Below are 18,362 nucleotides of genomic sequence, written 5' to 3' on the forward strand. Positions count from 1 at the left end.
CGCACTGATGGGGAGGCGATGTTTGCTTGCCAGGCGCTGGGCAATGACCAACCCGACCGGCGAGGACCTCCACCTCCAGTACTTGCAGACAGCCCTCAGCTCGTGAAGCTCTATGGAGATACCGTCCCTACGGAGACGCCTCCATGCAAGATCGTTGGGGTGTTGCTGCAACCCATGTTTTGGGTGTTCTTGCCGTTGGCGACGCCGTTGCCCACGCGCTTCACAACTTCCGACTACACCATGACACGACAAGACTGAGGCGTCACATATCAAAGTGGCGGGTGGTTGGTGGGCTCAGTTTTTACAACATGTTACATGACGATCATGTCTACCTTTTCATCGGCTTGCTCCAGAGAAGAGAGCTCACATGAACACATATGAATCAGGCAAAATTGGCTGCCGACCGCATTGAAGGCAGCCTTTGGACAGTACAGAACGTTGTGAAGAGTGACAATTCTGTGGCTCTTACTACAGCCACGAGAAGTGTGCGTCATGACTTCGGGTTCGACTTCTCTAATCCCGAGCACTTCATGCTTGGTGTCTGCGCTGTAGATGGAATTGAGGTAATTTCCAAAGGGGGGGGGGGTAGTGCGTGAACCAATCGCGATCGGTGGCGATGTGAACGTGCGATGCACTGGACACTCGCCAGTCCATTTCATAAGCCTTGCCTTTCGGCGCCATGTTGGATTGTGCGTTTGATCCAGCAGGCCATCACTTCCTCAACGGAAGTGTCCTGAGCATGGCAAGACGTGCACGGACTTGTGGCCCTTCACATGCTCGGGCCGAACTCGGTTAGTCAGCTTCAACACAGCAGACGCACGTTCTAGGTTCCTTGCTAGCTCGAGGCAGGTTGCAGCATTGCGATGGAAACGCGACACGAGATCGAGGTACTGGTAGATATTGTAGTCGAATCATGAGAGAGCAACCAGTCTGCTTCACTTGCAAGTTTCGCCCCGGATCTCCTTCTCTTCCTTCACTCTTCTCCGCAAGATCTCTCTTCCAATTCGCTTTCTATGCTCCATCCAAGAGCACCAACACACCAGCAAGAACCTCCTGCCCCGTCGGCGAGATCTGATTCGCCGGAAGCACGAAGCCAAACTGGCCCTTGTCCCTCAACTCCATGCAGTACGAATACTCCGCACCAGCACGATCATGCGCATAATCATTGCTGCTGCCCGTCGTGGGGTACAAAGTAGCGCCCGAGGGGCCGACGGTGTACTGTGTGCCCCATACAGCTAGTAAACACTTCGTTAGCATACGCGCTCGAGAGAACCAAAGAGATTCGTAATGCTCACCTCTGATAGCCGCAGCCGCCTTCTGTTCCAAGCTCACTTGCTGATTGCTATTCGCCGGCACCGCAGAAGTGTAGCCATAAGGCGATAGGATGTAGTTTCCGTAAGAGTGGAAATCGATGTACTGCGTCAAGTTTTGCGAGCGAGAGACGGACTGCATGTGTGAGGTCAGGGCCTGGATTTCGGGTGTGTCGCCTGCAGCCTGGCCTTTGTAGGTCAGGGCGCACGGGTTAGTGGAGGCGCCGTTCGGATCGCCAGTCCATTGGTATGGCCAGTTGCAGTTCATGTCCGTGCCGAAGCATGTGCGACCGTTGGAGAGGCGGACTGGTTTGCGTTGTTTGCGCCAGCTGGAGTATATATGTCAGTAAATAGATAGATAGATTTGTTATTCCCCTGTTCTAGGACCCTATTCGGCCTATGCAGGTATATATCTATTGTTATGTACAAAGGGAAACCCGAATAGGTGAAAACCCTTCCCGCCCCCGACTTCTCCTTGTCTAGATTAGCTTTCCCTCTGAACGTGCGTAGTCCATGTCACTACCCCGTTAGCCCCCGCTCCCAGCCAGTCTCGTCGCGCTGCGCCGTGTCCTCTCTTCCTGCACTGCTCCTACTAGGCGGTACTGTTTTAGCCAGCCCTTCTCTAGTATCCAGTTCGTAATGCGCCGTAGGTCCTCAACGTTGTTAAGAAGTGCCCCAATCGTCCGGTTCCTCGCCTTTGCCATCCACTCCCCCCTTCCTAGCGACCACCTCGGACAGACGAGGAGTGCGTGCCGTACATTCTGGGAGTGATAGCCGCAGGGGCAGCTAGTATTCGTGTATTCTGGAACCTTCCTCCATGATAGGTACCCCTGGAGGCCGATGTGTTTGCTTCGCAGTTGGGTTGCTATACTACTCTGTGCCCTCGTAAGGCGGTAGTGGATGAGCTTCGGGGGGTGCTTGACCGCGGATTTCGTAGCTGACCAATTCTTAGGTTGTCCCGCTGGCTGAGGGCGTCCACTATGCCCTGCAACCTGGTATGTCAGTAAATACAGACAACAGGGACGGGAGGCAGCTTACAGGCGATCATTCGTCTGGGAGTAAGCGAAACCATCCGGGTTGACGGCAGGTAGAATGTAGAAGTCGAACTCGTCAAGGAGGGCGCGGTATTTGGCGTTATTGTTCTTGTAGCCATTTATGATGTTGTAGGCTAGGTACTCCACAGTCATGGTCGGGATCCACTCGCGAGCATGAACTGTGCCATGCCAGATGACGGCTTTCTTAGAGGCTCCAGTGTTGGCACCGAAGAGCTTGAGGCCTAAGATTTCTCGGCCCTCAAATGAGCGGCCAGCCACGAAGCGCTCGGAGTTGCTGGGGAAGGCTGCGCGCAGATCGTTCCAATACTGGACGTGCTCGCTGTAGCTGTGATAGCTGTTGAACCAAGGTACAGCCGGGAGTGCGCCGTTTTGACGACGCTGGAGCACGGTAGCTTGATACTCGCTGGAGTCTGTAGTCTCGGCGGCGATATCTGCCCCAAGATCTTCGTGCATGATGGAGGAAGTGAGGCCGAGGGTTTGGAACTTCTCGTAGTCCTCGTCGGAGACTGAGATGTCGACATATTCTCCGATACGGGCACTCCATTGGTCGTAGTTGAGAGCGGAGAGAGTCTCCATGACGGCGGCGGCATCTCCGTTGGTGCTCACACGAAGCACTTTGTAGCCATCGTAGTTGGCGACATCTCGTGGCACGACGCTGGCCAAGGCCAGGGGCAGCAGGGAGAGGATGTTGAGGGTCAACATTGTGACAACGGCTCACCAAGGAGAAGTGCGCTGAAGGCTTGAGAGAGTCGTGTCAGGAGATGGGGCACTGTTTATATATTGTACTGAGAGATTGGGGGAAAGGTGTGCCTTCACCTTGGCCTTCACGTCTCGCTCACTTCGACTGAAGCTGATAAGCTATTCCACCACTTGAGGTGAACTGAATACGAGTGAAGCTTACCTCCTCCCTAATCCAGCATAGACATCACGCATGCTGCATGGAAGGTCCAGACGCAAGGTGAGGTCGGATCAATAGCATTCGTACCAAGCATCGGAAGCTATGGCTATGGTTGGAGAAAGTCCGATATCAGCTTGCGCCATCAGCGCGAGCACGAGACCAATAGTCAACCGACCTGCCTTTGTAAACACTTGGTATAGCTGTGCAAAGCGGATGTAAGTCGATCAACTGCTCTATTGGTGGTCGTGTGGCTTGGCGCCCAGTCAGCTTACCTGTTGCGGCAGGTCAGTGAAGTCTCGGCGATGCAGGCTGAGGCTTGAGCAGTGTTCACGAGCTTCAACTCTGGCGACACCATCAGGACATGCGTCCGTTTGTCCCTCCATGCTCACCTACTTGTCTCTCAGCGCGAATCTGTTAGCATCCCAGCCGAACCACTTGCGCAAGCGCTTGCCCATTGCCCGTAACATGATCGGATCGATTGTCGAATCTGGATGCGGCTTGTGGAAGACGATTCTGCCTCCGCCATCGACGCTCTCGAAACTTACTGCAGAGCCAGATGCGTCTGCGGCTAAAAGTCCAGCCTCTGCCATGGCTTGTACGAAGGTCGACCATCGGACGTTCTTAGCTTTTGTGGGGGCATCATCGTGGGCGTACATTCGATTGAACATGTTTAGCGTCTCCTGCTTGACATAGATGACAGGCAGCGACTTTGTAGGCTTTTCATGGGCACCTTCGATGGCTCCATCGAGGTTGGGATTGTCCAAGCCATCGGAGAGGTCGGCAACAGAGTTTCTGACGACTCTGGCTTTGGTCTGCTTTCGCTGCTTTGGTCGGATCCCCTCTGATGAGCCCCAATTCCATTGAATTGGTCCCTGGTCCGTTGTTGCTGCGGTAGCGGCAGCTGCTTTCCTCTCATCGTTGGTCGCCTTGCACTTCTGGCGTTCGACTTCCAGTGACTCAAGATGCCGCATTTCCTTGTCGAATGAGAAAGCCGCCGTGATTGCTTCCACAAGATCAAACGGACCTAAGCCTTGCCAAACCTCGATGGTCTCTTCACGAACTACATCCCATAGTTCCCGCAGTCTCACGCGACACTTTTCGGCCTTTTGAAGCCAGATAAGGTCGCGAGTCCCTCTCGGCCAAGGTGTCGCGTGGAACCCTTTGAAAGCTGACGACAAACGACGCTTTGCTTGGGGGCAGAATCCAACCAGCCCAGTGGTATGGAATTCACCTCCCGCGCTCTGCTGACGTTGTCTTTCGCCACTTTCTTGCCCGGGCTCATCTGTCACGATCGATATCCGGGGTGCTGGCTGCCCATGCTGAGACCACCGCCGAGCCACAAATAGCTCAGCAGTCAAGATCATATCTGATAGCTGTTCATAGAGTCTTGCGTCCAGCATGTTCTGCTGCTGAAGCTCGTGCTCGAGCAAACGAAAGACCGGCCTAGCTCTCACAGCGGTCGTATCTTTCATGGCGTTGTTCAGAAGCTCGACCAGCTCCAATAGTTTCGTACCTTTCTGTGTGCTGGGCGGAGCGATCCTGGCGCGATGCCTCAAGACCCCATTCGCTTCAAAGAACCAAAAGCTTGCTCTAAGTTGGGCCGACGATGGCAGCATCGAGTAGAATGTCCGGGTCTGTGATCCTAGTCGAGCGTGAAGGATGTCTCCGAGATTGTACAGTGCCTGCTCCACCGTTGATTCTACTGCGGCTCCGATCGTGATGTTGCCAGACTGGAATGTTTCGTTGACTTTTTCAAGCCCGTGGATCACTTCCGCCCACTCCGTCACGCGGCTACAAAGCTCAGCCGTCATTGTCAGTGCGACTCTACTCCAGAGAGCCTCGTTACTGACATCCTGCTTGAGCGACTTGAAGTGCTTCTTGCGCGATGAGACCACGAGGTGCATATATGGTGGATCCGTCTGCATTAGCCAGAGTTCATCAAGCACATGCTCGCGTCTAGCGACGGCTTCTCGCAACATCCTCTCAGGGTCGAACAACAATGGGGCGGCGAAAGTAGGATTCGTGTATGAGCTCCAAGGTCCATCCTGGCTGGCAGGATGAAGACCATTGTTGACCAAGACCTGCCATCGTGTATTCCCATTCGCAATTGCTCCGTCGACAAGGCTGTCGACTAGGAGGCATAGTACAACCATGAGACGTTGCTGAGTTTGCAAAGTCATAAGAGCACGCGGAAAGCCCATACGTGCGAAGCTGTGCATAAGATTCTGGTCCCAGTCGTTGAGAAGCTCGCCTATGTCGTCGCCGCACATTTTGACAGTTCTACCATTGAACAGTGTCGGAAACCGTGAGTAGCGAAAGGTCTGAGCCGTCGCTCGAGTGTCGTTGACGATCCAGGATGAGTTGTGGTGGGCAGTTCTTACGTGCAGCAGCGAGAGCAGCATCGTCTTGTCTTTGCAAAAGTCACCAATGTTCAGCCACTCCATGAGAGGCCAGCGATCACCCCTAGCCGATGATCTCCAGAGCGAGGCCCAGCGTGTACCCCGGAATGCATCCAAGTCGTCGCTGTAGTCAGATATTATCGTAGTGCTCGAGGATTCTGCAAATGCTGAAGAAAGAGCATGGCGGACTTTCTGCTTTCTGTAATCTTGACTTTTCTTCTCCCAACGACGCGAAATGATGTCGCCATAGGACTGTAGCATTCCTTGTAAATGGTTCCGGGACGACTCGACATCTGCCAGGTGTGCTTCGATCAAGGCTCGAGCTGTGTCATCGCTCAATATGCCTGCATATGCCCTAGTGGTATCCGATTGCCACTCCAAAGGACGATAATGACTTGAGCAAATGTCGCAATGCTCGTGGAAGTCTAAAGGAGGCGCACAGACAATGCGTTGATCGGGCTCCAAGTGAGTCCCAAGGCCGTCCACATACTCTATCAATTTGGAGTTCCTCAAAGCCTTGATGCTCAGGTGTTCCACGGGTCCAGCTTGGTTGTCCATGATGCAGGACTTTGCTGTTACTGCTGTTACTGTTGTAATCTAATGAAGTGTCAGAATGGTGAATGATATCGGCATGGGGACAAGGTCCACATACGTTTTATTACCTTGTGGCACTACGCAGACTTACACATCTCAGACCGATCGTCTCATGCTGTGTTCACGAATGAGACCTGGACATAACCTCTTCCTAGTCCAGAGATCTGCACTGTCTCAACTCGTCTCGTTCCTGTCTGTCACAACGATCCGACAATCTCCAAAACCTCTTCCAAGTCCAGAGACCTCCGTTGTCTCACCTCACCTCATTCTTACCCCTCAGCACAAACCGCCCAGCGCACCATCCAAACGACTTGCTAAGTCGTCTCCCCATAGTATGAAGCATGACCAGATCAATCACCGGATCTGGATGCGGCCTATGAAACACAATACGACCCTGCCCATCGCTCGAAAAGTTAACAGCGGACCCCGAGGCATCAGTAGCGACAAAGCCAGCATCTGCCATAGCCTGAACAAAGACATCCCAGCGTACGTCAGATTTTGTCTCTGCGTCGCCGTCCGGGAACATCTTGTTGAAGAGGCCGAGAGTTTCGTGCTTTACTGGTATGGGCGGAAGGCTTGGGGTGGGCGAGTTTTCTGTCGTGGCAGCGCCGATGGCAAGTTCGTTGGTTTTGTCGCTGAGATTGTGTGCAAGCCGAGCGGCTTTCGCCTTCGTGAGCTTGCGTCGAACAGGTCTCACCTCGTCCCTATCGGACGATAAAGCTGTTACTGTCCCCGGATCCGCTGTGCGTCTAGCGGTTGCAGCAGCAGCATCCGCAGCGGTGCGTAGCTCGCATTCTTGCCGTTCCTGCTCTACACGCACAATGTGACTCGGAGCGCTATCGAATTGTATCTTCGCAAGAAGTCTATCGGGTGAAGGGTGTCCTGCTACTTGCTCGTTCCGGTCGATCTCTTGACGCATGGCTTCCCATAGGCTGGCCAGGCGCGAACGGCACTCTGTTGCCTTCAGGAACCATGACGTGTTCTTGCGGCCCTGAGGCCACGGCACTTCCAGGAAGTCTTTGATGGCTTTACTGATGCAGCGAAACGAGTCTGCGTCTGGCGTGACCATCCTTGCGTTTTGGCATTCAGTCAATCCGTTCTCGCTGTACGTGTCAAGCTCTTCAGGCTCATCCGTGCACTTGCCGGGGATGTATTAATGATACTTGTATCCAGACCACAGCTCATCGATGAGCATGAAATCCGATATGAGCTCATACAGGCGTCTATCCAACGGTGCGGATGTGCCATAGTCCGAAAGGTCGTCGAGCAAGTCTGTAACTTCAATCGCCAAGTCACAAAAACTGCCGCTGATGATGTGTCTCCGTATGTCGTCGGTGGTGGACTTGATCATTGCGCTTACACCATCGTACGGGGCTCTCGTCCTCCTTGTGCTCTCTGATGCAACGTACCGGTCCCTCATGATGCGGGCGCCTGGCAATATCGCATTGAGAGTGTAGCTATGGAGACGCATGCGGTCATCCAAGGCGCAGAGAAGCACGCCCTTTGCCTCGCTCGTCTTTGCATCAAGCACGTCGCCCACGACCAATGGTACCTCGCGTTCCTCGAAGCATTCCCCCACATGTCGCAGCACCGTGCTAATCTGGTTCCAGGTGTTGAGTCTGTTCATCAAGTCGACCAAGAGATTCATACCAACCCTCTCCCAGATGTCACTGGACCGTCTAACATCGCCGTTGGTTTGGATATCAGCTTTGATTGAGCGGAGTAGAGCTTGCATATATGCTGACCCAGTTCCGATGGCGAAGCCTCGCTAAGCAATCTTCCGCGTCTTTCCTTGTTCCATTTCATCCATCGGGTCATGATAAGGTCGCCGTGTGTTCGAAGTATGTCTTGCAGATAGCCTCGGGTTTGCTGAATAGCTGCGATATGCGCATTGATGAGCTGTTCTGCTATTGCATCCGGCAGCTCTCCCTCGTAGGCCTTATTTAGAACAGACGGCGGAGAAACTCGATAGTGTTGGCGGCAAACAGCACAGTTGACTTGACAGCCAGGAAGTGGTTGATAGACGTGTTCGCTCTTAGGTGTATGGGCATTCGTCAACAGCAACTCGATCATTGCGGCGGACTCGTTGTGCTGTGTATGGATTGCATCCAGCGCAGGTGTGGCCGCGGATCGAGAGCTAGCAGCGTCGGAGCCGGAAGGCTGTGAGCTAACAGTATGCCAGCCGGCGTCGTGTCCGACATTGCAGGCGGTGCCCTCCATATTGACGGAACAGCTCGAGTACTTCTTCGCAGTGCGGATGAAGGAAAAATGTGATGTTGCACGGTGATCGTGCAATGGCATGGCCAAGTGACGAGCTGTGCGAGCAATATTCGACTTCGGCATTTAGTTGTTGTCCTAAAATGTGCTGTTGGCGGTTGTGACCCTCCAAGGGTAAGCGTAGCGGAGTGGAGCTCTCTACCAACCCTTCTAGACTGCAAAGTAGCGTGCGATCCACGCTACCGCTACCCGACGTACAGTGCTTATTATACGACGACATAGGCCTTAGCGACGAGTATATGGTTGCGAGTTCGCCAACAGGCACAGTGCGGTGGGTCACGTGACCCTAAAACTTGAAAGTTGACCAATCAGAGCGGGCGCCCAGGCTAGTTGAGGGCTGGTATAGAGCTTCACTCCCTCGCTGACGACTCACCTACGTACTCGCAAGCTCGTACTCCGGTGTGGCCAGCGCTCGGTCGCTACGCTTAACTATGCAGTAGGGCTCGAGGAACTCGTCACGTGAGGTAAGGTCACGTTATTGCGGATTGAAATGCACCAATAAGAGCGCGGTTTGGCACTTCCCTCAGCTGAATATAGCCCGCTCACCATTGCCCTCAGCACTACTCTCTCACTACGTCGTGACCTACGGTCGCAAGCTCCCTTCGGAACGACTAGTGACAACGTAGCTTCAGGAAATGGTTCACTTGGCCAATAAAGGAAGAGTGTCAAGAAGAGAGAAAGACACGCTCGAGACTCGGGCGTTGAGGTACGCGAGCACCACACGCGAGTCAATGCTCTCGATAATGTAAGGACATACCATTCACTCAGAAATTCAAAGACATGTATGTGGTGTAATGAGTGGGCTCGGCGCGCTCCCAGGGGATCAAGGGATGTGTATTGGCGGTCGCTGGAAGCCAAGCAAGCTGGTCTTCCGCGGTAAAAATCCCATATTGAGTATCGGTAGCACATCATATCCTGGGTTCACGCGGCATCAGGACAGGTGCCGAGCATGGTCGTGCGCATCTTGTAGTGCTGGACTGTGTTAGTTGAAGGCAAGAAGGCGTGCCGAATTAGAGTTCGTGTCCGTTGCCCGCTGCCACCGCGCCCGCTTTATTTAGACGCGCTAGTGCTGCGGAGATCGGCTACTCGTGTTGCCCGCCCATCTCCCGAAGCCAGGAGGCTTCGAAGTTCGAGGCTTGGGATCTCACCAGCAGAGGACGGGACAACATTCTCTGCCTTCTGCTTCAGAGCACCTCCAACCCATTGCCATTGCCATACCGACATTCGCTTCTATCGTTCAGACGACATTCACCCGTCACACGTGACAGTCATCTTCAGTCGCTCGCTACCGATCGCCGCTTCCCGCTACACCCACCGATCCAGACGTTGGGAAACCACGGATACGAGGGGGACGCGCAGCCTGCATAATACAACCACAATCACCACACTCCCAACACATCGACATATCGCGATATAGACCACCTCGAATAGCTTCATCAACACTGTTTGACGCTCCTGAGCGCACATCAATACCAACACCGGCGCCATGCGGCCTTCCGAGCTCCTCGCCTCCGTTCTGCTTTTCTCCACTGTTTCCGCTGCTGGGCCATCAGGATGGGACCCAGTTGAGGCTATAAATCACGACATCGCACCACTCCTCAGACGACAAGACGATCAAGAGACGACATCAAAGTTCGACTTATCGTTCACTGGCGTACAGGGCAACACCGCCACCACCGACACCCAGGCAGAGGAGACATCAACGGGAGACTCAGAAGCCACGTCGACCGGCGACAACGAATCACAGACAACCGATGCACCCGAAGAGACCGGCAGCGCGACCGGCTCTGAGCGCACAACGGGCACAGCCAAGCAGACGGGCAAATCGACGGGCACCAACAAGTCCGGGCAGTCAACAAGGACCTTCGATGCCAGACTACCAGCTGGTGGCGTGTCCATGATCACCCCCAATGCCATGACCAGCAAGTACTACAAGGTCAAGGACTACGTGACCTTTGCCTGGAACTACACCTCCCTCTCGGTCACGCCGTCATATGTCGACGTGCTCGCATCCTGCAGCATGAACCAGCAAACCTACACAATCGCCGCCAACGTATCGGTGGAGGAGACACAGACTGTCGTGTGGGACACTGGCAAGTACCAGGCGACTGGCACTATACCTCTCCTTACCGAGACATACACCCTCATCATCCACGATGCCGCCAGAGAGGTTACACAACAGGCGCAGGCCGGATACCTAGGCACTTACAACCAGTTCACTTTCGGCATGTACATCCCGCAGGCATACACGCCCATGTCAGAGTGGGTCTGCGCCACTTGCAACGGCGCTCTGTCGCAAGCAGAGAGGCAGGTCATGTGGGCTGTGCTATCTATGGCTGGCCTGACGGTACTGAGCTTCACGTGGTTCACCGGAGTCGCTGGGCTATGGTAGCGAAACGAAGAGCTAGGATGAAACAACTTTGTGTACACTGCATTGCGAACGGCGCTTGGGAATAACGACGACTTGGACAAGTTCTATATGATGCCAGCACTCCTTACGTGGACGGGTCTCTGAAAATGGCTAGGAGCGGGGGTTGAGGAAAGGGAAACGGATATGGTGTTCAAGGTGTTGGGAATGTAGGTGCGTGTGTGTGTCAGTGTCAGTCACGCAGAACGGTATGACCGGAAGCGAGAAGAGTATATAATCACGTACAGTAATGCCGGAAGAAAGTTTTAAAACAGCCGCTCCTGGCATGCACCCTTCTTGAGTTCCTACACTCGGCTGACTATTCTGGTCGACTACACGGCGTCTGCCATTGTTTCGTGTGGGTATGGCTTTTCGCAGCCAGACTGCTCCCAACCGGCAATACAGCTGCTCGGCATGCCGACGGACACCCAGCGACCGCGAAGTACCTCACCAACACGCCTCCCGTAACAGTCGCGTCACGCCATCCAGCGTTTGATGTGCTATGCGCCCCTTCAAGCAACCAGACAGACCCCGATACACGGAGTCGCTACTCGGCAGCTCAACGGCGCCTAAGTTAGTGTAACGATAAGCAGAGGAAACAACAGAGGGCGCAGTGATCCGCAAGGCTGAAACACTAACACCTGTGAAGATATACCAAAAGCATATAACATGGCCTCACATCACCTTGCTCGAGCTCCCGCCAACAGACTCCGTCAATTGTGATCAGCATGCCTCACATCAACACAAGCCTCCTACTCCTCTCACTCCCCTACCTGACCCTCACCAAAGCCGACTCGAAAGCATGCTACTACCCCAACCGCATCGTAGTCCCACACCAAGACGACCTCGTCCCCTGCGACGCCAACGGCGCGACTCACTCCCCTTGTTGCAGACGCGACGCGGTGTGTCTAAGCAACGGCCTCTGTTTCCAGCAAGCAGCGTTCGGCAACCGGCTGGCGCGAGGGGGGTGTACGGATGGTACGTGGAGTGATGAGAGGTGTCCTGGGCATTGTGTTGATGGTGGGAGTTGTGCTACACTGAATTTGGTACGGAAGCTGACGAGGAGGGCACAGTCAAGCCGTCGAGATCTGTAACGATCGTCCTCGGCGCGGGAAGCAATGAGAGTGAATTTGGCGCTTTTTGTTGTGGTCAGTATGATGTTGATGCAAGACTGTGTCGGACTCTTACGCAGGGCACGGCGGAGCCGTTTAATTTGCCGAGGGGTAATGTGCTTTTTCCGAATACGTCGATGAGTCTGCAGGATTACGCTACAAGCATCGCGAACACAACACTCGCTGAAGATATCCTCACGCCCATAACCAACGGTACCAGCACGACCAGTGAGCAGTGCGCCGCTCAACAGCGAACACTCGGACTTGCCGTCGGAGTAGCGCTTGGCATAACTGTGTTGTTAGCTTGCGCCTGCTTCATCTGGTTTTCGAGACGGAACAGGACTTGTTCAAAGAGCTAGATTACGTTAAGAAGGATCTGAAGGGGTCAAACTTGCAGCTGCTGGATCATATTTCGACTGAGTCTGTCCCACGAAGAAGCACGAACTATTGGAACCAGGTCTATGCGAACGAACTGCCAGGCGAACGGCCTGCTGTTGAAGTTGAGCAGGACGGTGGTGTGCAGGAGCTGGATGGGAGGTTGTGAGAAGTTCCATCTGCAGAGGCGATTTATGCACTTTCCGAATACGGCAATGACGGTTGACGGATATGGAAGAAACATTTTGATGGTCCCGGACGCTCCTACCCTCCAGGTCACACCAAGCTGTGACACTCGGACGCGCATTGTTGGAGTTGCGACCGGATTGTCTTTCGGGATAAATCTGCTGGCTGTATGTCGTTTCCGTGCAATAGGGAAGATAAGAACACTGCAGAAAGAGCTGGCAATGGTGGGGAAGGAAGGGCACCTACTCGTAGGATAGAAGGCGCCCAATGCCGCCAGCAAAGATGCATCATGCCCATTAGACACCTCGCATCGATCTTTATGGAAAGTGCTACCACAGTAGTCGAAAGTGCCACAGGAGAACGCACTGCAGGAGCTATATACGAGGATCTGGCAACCACGATGGGGTCGTAGGCAAGAGGACTCTTATTGCATGCAACACTCGGAACATGGAACTGCCATCGTTCGACCAAAGGACAACATACACTACTCAACACATCCGGAACGCGCCAGGAAGATATTGTTACAACCATCGACATTGTGCAGAGCCAATATCAAGCGTCCGAACTATGGCATCATCATCATCAGAGAGGTGTGTCCACCTGCCTCTCTGAGAGCGAAACCCCTTGATACATTGATTAATGGACAACGCAGCACTCGTCCAACAGCCAAGCACCGCATTCGTCGAAGACTGGCCAGTGGCAAGGCCTGCCCGCGATGCTTCCGGCTAAAGGCTGCTTGTGATGGTAAGCAACTCTCATTCTGTGACCATCTCACGCACTTGGCACCGGTGCAGGATCACCGTGATATCCGGCTGACACGTTTCCTCCCAGGAGAGCGACCGTGCGACAGGTGTCTTCGAGCTAGGCTTGGAACATTCTGCACCCACCCGCCAGCCCCCTCGTTGCCAACACCTCCTGGCGGCCGGCTGGTCAAGGATACCGACAAAACGATACTACGGCATTTCGATCAGCTTCAGGCAAAGCATGATGAGCTCGAGGAAGAATGCGCTCGGCTTAGAGAGGAGTTGAGGTTGTCGGACGAGAAACATAAGAATCTGCTTCAGGCGCTTACGGACCTCGTGGAGTACATGGAGACACCGGAGTACAAGGAGTACAAGGAGGCACAGGAGGCACGGAAGGCACAGGAGGCACGGGAGGCACGGGAGGCACAGGAGGCATGGGAGGCACAGGAGGCACAGGAAGCACAGGAAGCACAGGAAGCACAGGAGTTGCAGCAACAGATACAGAGGCCTTTTTGGGAGTATTGATTGACTTTGACAGCAAAGATTGGACCGGAATTGATTGTCCATCCTAAGACCGCCGCATCGTCCAGCGGTAGAATCTGCTGTCGGAAAGCACTCCGTCGTAATACTGACACGAGACTTCTGCTCGAACAGACTGACGTTCGACTCGTGGCTAGTACTGCAGTGGTGCGCGAAGGTGCATGCGACTGTCGCTGCTCTTACTATGTACCTGAAGGCCCTGGAGTCTTCTCGATCTGCAGCCTTTGTCTACAACCTACAGGAGTAAACTCTTGCCAGGCTCTGACAGATTATCTTTTTGCTGCCCTGGCCGTCTCGTCAGTACCCTCACATTTCCAATAGTCTATCTCGCGAGGCTTTGACCAATGGATCGATCAGGAAACAACCAGCACGGCCAACATCTCGCAGGCGCTGGACCAGCCCCTGATGCCACTGCCACTCCAATCGCTCATCGCATCGACCACGACGGCCCGGACTCTGCTTGGGACAACGTCAACCTCTTCCGGGACCTCTGCTGGGGCGAATTATTCGATGGGTTGATACATCTAGATGACATTTGCGGTACTTTCATCCTGGGGCTTATTCCAATCATCACTCACGGAGATCTGAAGGACAACAACAATGCTCTGTGTGCAAGAATTCCTGGAGCTGCGCCAATCAAGGACAGTGGCGTCACGGATCGGTGGGAGGATGCTTTACGACATGCTTGTCCAAATAATGTCGAGTACGAAGAGGAGCACAAGAGGATCTGCAAGGCTCGTAGAGCGACTTACGATAAGCCAAGGAGGCTGTAGAAAAATGCTGCAGTTGCCGCTGCCGCTGAGGCTGCTCAGCAAATTGGCAATACGGCGACACAGACAGATGGCATTCAGCGTGTACGACAGGCGTTGAGACACCTACGGCAGATGGTGTAAACTTTCGACTGATGATAGCGAGACAAGCGATGCTTATTGGTCGGCAGGCTCAGTTGATCAAGATGCTCTAACTCAAGATTGAGAATGCAAAGCAGACGTAGGGTGATGCTTGAGGAGGACTGATGTGCGTAAAGATATGTAAAACGAAATGGTGGTGCTGATACATAGTCAGCCGTCAATGAATGGATGGAACATCGAGAACGTGACAAGTCCCAAGCAGGGGAGATCTGCTATAACTGTCCCAATGGAAAAGCTGAATCATTCTCCCCGGGATGCTGTCTGTCACCTGGAGGACATGGCCATGCTGGGTAATCTGGAAGGACCGCAGACGTATGGGTTCCTGGGCCCTACACTCCGGCTCTTACTACCTTCGAACTTGCTTTCAATGAGCGGCACCACGATTTGCCAAGCTCATATGCCATTGTCACAAGCTATCGGTACACATACACATGCATGATCAAGTCGTAATCAAGTCGTCGATAACCGCGTGAAATGGTCACACTAGATGATCTCGTGGTCAACTCACAAGCTGGCGTCGCCGGCTGTCTACTTGAGCCTCTCAATGGCTGAGCAACTACTTCATCTACATCATACAAGCAGCAGACTCATCACGGACAGATCCAACCACTTGATCAACAACCTCACCAACGATGAATGCACTAGAGAGCCAGCGGGCTCCAACCAGACCGACACGGCACCGCTGGAACATCCTAGTCATCGTCATAACCCTCCTGGTGATCTTCATTGCTACTCTCAGCTCCCACCTACCACACGAAGGAAATCCTCGATCTAACCCGATCGGATTTCACAAGCAAGCTGTACAGGAGCACGACTGGAGCAATGGGACCTCCAAAGTACAGCCATATGTCTTCCCGAAACTCCAGAGCCGTGCTACCTCCCTGGACTGGAGCACAGCAGTCGATAAAGGCTGGCGCCTCGCTTGCGACATGAACAAGCCCGCAACCGCCATCCATCAATCGGAATGGGTGGGCATTATTGCGCTGGACAAGTTCGGCTGGGCCTCTGCAAAACCAACAACACAAATCCAGGCAGTCTTCGACGGCCTCGGACTGAACGATGCATTGAGAGGTCTCCAGGTCAGCACAGACGCTTCCAAATACAAGGACATGAACATCAGGAACAACAATAAAGTCAAGTACGAAGGCCAAGAGTTCTTACCGACCTATGCGTGGTATCACAACATGTTCAATGTGGAGGACGGTGTCATCATCGCTCGCGACAATTACGGTCCTGCTTACTCGGCTTCGCGCATGGACCCGCCAGTTGCTAAAGAGAAGATCACAATACTCAGGAACTGGTCCGACCTTATCTGGCTGGCGTGGCAGGATCTGTCAAAGTCGTCAGCTAAGAACATCAGGCACTTCATTCGCTACGGCGTGAACAACGATCAGACTATACAACTCGTTCGCATGGCCAGGGCTGGAAAGGGTGGGGACTGGCAGAGTGTTGACGATTTTCCACCTCAGGTACGATAATCTCGCTCTCGCTTCCTCTTCGATAGCTTGATTGCTGACGTTCCTCGCAGTGGCCGGGATGGCAGTTCAATATCAAAGAAGATGGTGCCAAGCTGATCTTGCAATCTTCCAACGGCGTTGGCCCAGCACACTTCTTGATCCAGCACAAGATGCAGCTCGGTGTTCGGATGATTCACAAGATACATGCCTTCGACTGCCCGAATGACATGGATCCCCAGCTTTGTATCTACTTTCATGCTGTGGATGGTCCGTTGGACGAGGAGGAGTTCTCCTGATGGCGAGATCCACCATGATTCTTTCATGAGGGCATGCTGCGAGCGACGATCTCTTATTTTCGCAAGAGGCTATCCTACGAGCGATGATTTCTGTGGTTGTTGCTGAAGGTTCAGCCTTCAGCGACCAATAATGATAATAAAGCCAAGTAAGTAGTGCTGTGTTCTTCAGATCTGGGGAATACAGGTCATGCGTGCTACGGTCTGCGATCCGGCATGTTGTCGATCCATCTATGTGCTCCCGTGCCACAACGAGCTCCAATGTCATTGGCAGCTGGCGAACATGACACTTGTCTTTGGACGGCCTTGCTTGCTCTACAACACCAGAGAGATCAGTCCTGAGCCGACCTCTATACAGACCACGGCCGTACTTGTGACACTCACTGCCCTTATCGTCAGCGATCTTCCGAACACCTGCCGCGTGAGTCTTGGACCTGATGGCCGGCTACTGCTGACCCTCCGAACTCACTGCGTAGGCCACATTACCATGTCCCGCTGCGAAGCGTATCTGTCCGCCATTGCACGAGCACACGCCATGGCCGCGAAGCGAAGTTCATCACGGGCTACTCATTCGCGCGATGTAGCACATGCTACTACCCAACAACAAACTACTAGAAGCTTGTCTGCTTCTCCCAATGGACTATCCTCACGACATATTCGATAACGCTCAGGAGCTCTTGTAAGAAGCGACATTCTACAGGCTTCCTTACACCACGACAGTACTACAATCATGCCAGTCACGCTGGCCATGAACAACACAGCATGTTCCAAGGCTCTTGGTCTGGCCGCCCTCGTGGCTATTGCGATCGTGTTTGGACTCAGCACCATGAATGCCAACCCCCATGACAACACCAATATCGCCCGAAACATCCACAACGAACGCCATTCCAACATCACCATCTACGAGCCCCCCTACAACACACATAACGCCCCTCACTCAAACCTCACAGCCCGCGACACCATCTGGGAAGACAAAGTCTACAAAGGCCACTGGCTAGCCTGCCTCATGAACGCCCAGCCCGAACACGTTGAACAATCCCACTTCACAACCAACGCCGACCTCACACAGAACGGATGGCAAACCACCGAGCGCCCAGCCGCCAACCAAAGAACCTTCAACCTCCGAGGCTACGTCGGCGCCCTGAAAGGCTTAGGCCTCGACACGAACTTCGAACACTGGATCACTGTCCAAGGGAGACATGCCGGCACAGGTGGCCAGTACACGAACGCCTACAATCCATGGGGTGGGATCCTTATTGCGGAGTCGAATCACGGGCCGGACTTCGTTATTGGGGAGAGGACGAAGAAGGGAATAGCGGTTGGCCCGGCCCCGGCGCTGAAGAATTGGTCTGATGTGGTGTTCCTGGTTTGGGCTATGCTCTGTCGTCGAAGCAACATCGACCAGAATCCGCAGGGCTTGGAGCATGTTTTCCGGAGTATGGTTGTCAATGAGGCGACGACGGAGACGCTTCGACAAGCGCGAGGGAATGGGAATAGTGATGGTGTTGATGACTTTCCTCCTAAGGTACGTGGTCAGCTCCATATCCCCCAGTCCGAAGTCAGATACTGACTTTATATCTCACAGTGGCCAGGATGGTCATGGAATATCGATACTGACCCCGGTCGAGCTGCGATAAGCACGCGCAACGGCGTAGGAGTGGCGTACTTCCTCTTCCAACACAAGGAGGCGCTCGGCATAAAGGTAGTCGATCGCATCCATGCGTTCAACTGCCCAGATTACACTGAGGCGCCAAAGTTTTGCATGTACATGCACCTCGTGGACGGACCTATCGATGACATTTGAG

At 53.7% G+C, this 18,362-nt stretch overlaps 8 protein-coding genes across 8 annotated transcripts; 5 read left to right on the forward strand and 3 right to left on the reverse strand.

Annotated features, from left to right (window-relative positions):
* Nucleotides 1–1,011: 1,011 nt before the first annotated feature.
* Nucleotides 1,012–3,067, reverse strand: CLAFUR5_10682 (Metallocarboxypeptidase A; the record flags this gene model as incomplete). Its single annotated transcript, XM_047909830.1, has 2 exons — nucleotides 1,012–1,639; nucleotides 2,349–3,067. The coding sequence occupies 2 exons, from the start codon at nucleotides 3,065–3,067 to the stop codon at nucleotides 1,012–1,014; spliced, it is 1,347 nt and encodes a 448-aa protein (XP_047764492.1).
* A 585-nt stretch (nucleotides 3,068–3,652) lies between these two features.
* CLAFUR5_10683 (uncharacterized protein) lies at nucleotides 3,653–7,325 on the reverse strand (the record flags this gene model as incomplete). Its single annotated transcript, XM_047909831.1, has 2 exons — nucleotides 3,653–6,259; nucleotides 6,519–7,325. The coding sequence occupies 2 exons, from the start codon at nucleotides 7,323–7,325 to the stop codon at nucleotides 3,653–3,655; spliced, it is 3,414 nt and encodes a 1,137-aa protein (XP_047764491.1).
* An 84-nt stretch (nucleotides 7,326–7,409) lies between these two features.
* Nucleotides 7,410–7,991, reverse strand: CLAFUR5_10684 (uncharacterized protein; the record flags this gene model as incomplete). The annotated part of the gene is made up of 1 exon (XM_047909832.1): nucleotides 7,410–7,991. One exon carries the CDS (start codon nucleotides 7,989–7,991, stop codon nucleotides 7,410–7,412), a length of 582 nt encoding a protein of 193 aa, XP_047764486.1.
* Nucleotides 7,992–10,019: 2,028 nt separating this feature from the next.
* CLAFUR5_10685 (uncharacterized protein) lies at nucleotides 10,020–10,925 on the forward strand (the record flags this gene model as incomplete). The annotated part of the gene is made up of 1 exon (XM_047909833.1): nucleotides 10,020–10,925. One exon carries the CDS (start codon nucleotides 10,020–10,022, stop codon nucleotides 10,923–10,925), a length of 906 nt encoding a protein of 301 aa, XP_047764485.1.
* Nucleotides 10,926–11,668: 743 nt separating this feature from the next.
* On the forward strand, nucleotides 11,669–13,881 carry CLAFUR5_10686 (uncharacterized protein; the record flags this gene model as incomplete). Its single annotated transcript, XM_047909834.1, has 2 exons — nucleotides 11,669–11,918; nucleotides 13,445–13,881. The coding sequence occupies 2 exons, from the start codon at nucleotides 11,669–11,671 to the stop codon at nucleotides 13,879–13,881; spliced, it is 687 nt and encodes a 228-aa protein (XP_047764488.1).
* Nucleotides 13,882–14,240: 359 nt separating this feature from the next.
* CLAFUR5_10687 (uncharacterized protein) lies at nucleotides 14,241–14,669 on the forward strand (the record flags this gene model as incomplete). The annotated part of the gene is made up of 1 exon (XM_047909835.1): nucleotides 14,241–14,669. One exon carries the CDS (start codon nucleotides 14,241–14,243, stop codon nucleotides 14,667–14,669), a length of 429 nt encoding a protein of 142 aa, XP_047764487.1.
* Nucleotides 14,670–15,439: 770 nt separating this feature from the next.
* CLAFUR5_10688 (uncharacterized protein) lies at nucleotides 15,440–16,560 on the forward strand (the record flags this gene model as incomplete). The annotated part of the gene is made up of 2 exons (XM_047909836.1): nucleotides 15,440–16,276; nucleotides 16,336–16,560. The coding sequence occupies 2 exons, from the start codon at nucleotides 15,440–15,442 to the stop codon at nucleotides 16,558–16,560; spliced, it is 1,062 nt and encodes a 353-aa protein (XP_047764494.1).
* Nucleotides 16,561–17,287: 727 nt separating this feature from the next.
* Nucleotides 17,288–18,361, forward strand: CLAFUR5_10689 (uncharacterized protein; the record flags this gene model as incomplete). The annotated part of the gene is made up of 2 exons (XM_047909837.1): nucleotides 17,288–18,082; nucleotides 18,143–18,361. 2 exons carry the CDS (start codon nucleotides 17,288–17,290, stop codon nucleotides 18,359–18,361), a joined length of 1,014 nt encoding a protein of 337 aa, XP_047764493.1.
* Between the last annotated feature and the right edge of the window lies 1 nt (nucleotide 18,362).

Source organism: Fulvia fulva, chromosome 7, assembly GCF_020509005.1.
Source record: "Fulvia fulva chromosome 7, complete sequence".
NCBI lineage: Eukaryota > Fungi > Ascomycota > Dothideomycetes > Mycosphaerellales > Mycosphaerellaceae > Fulvia > Fulvia fulva.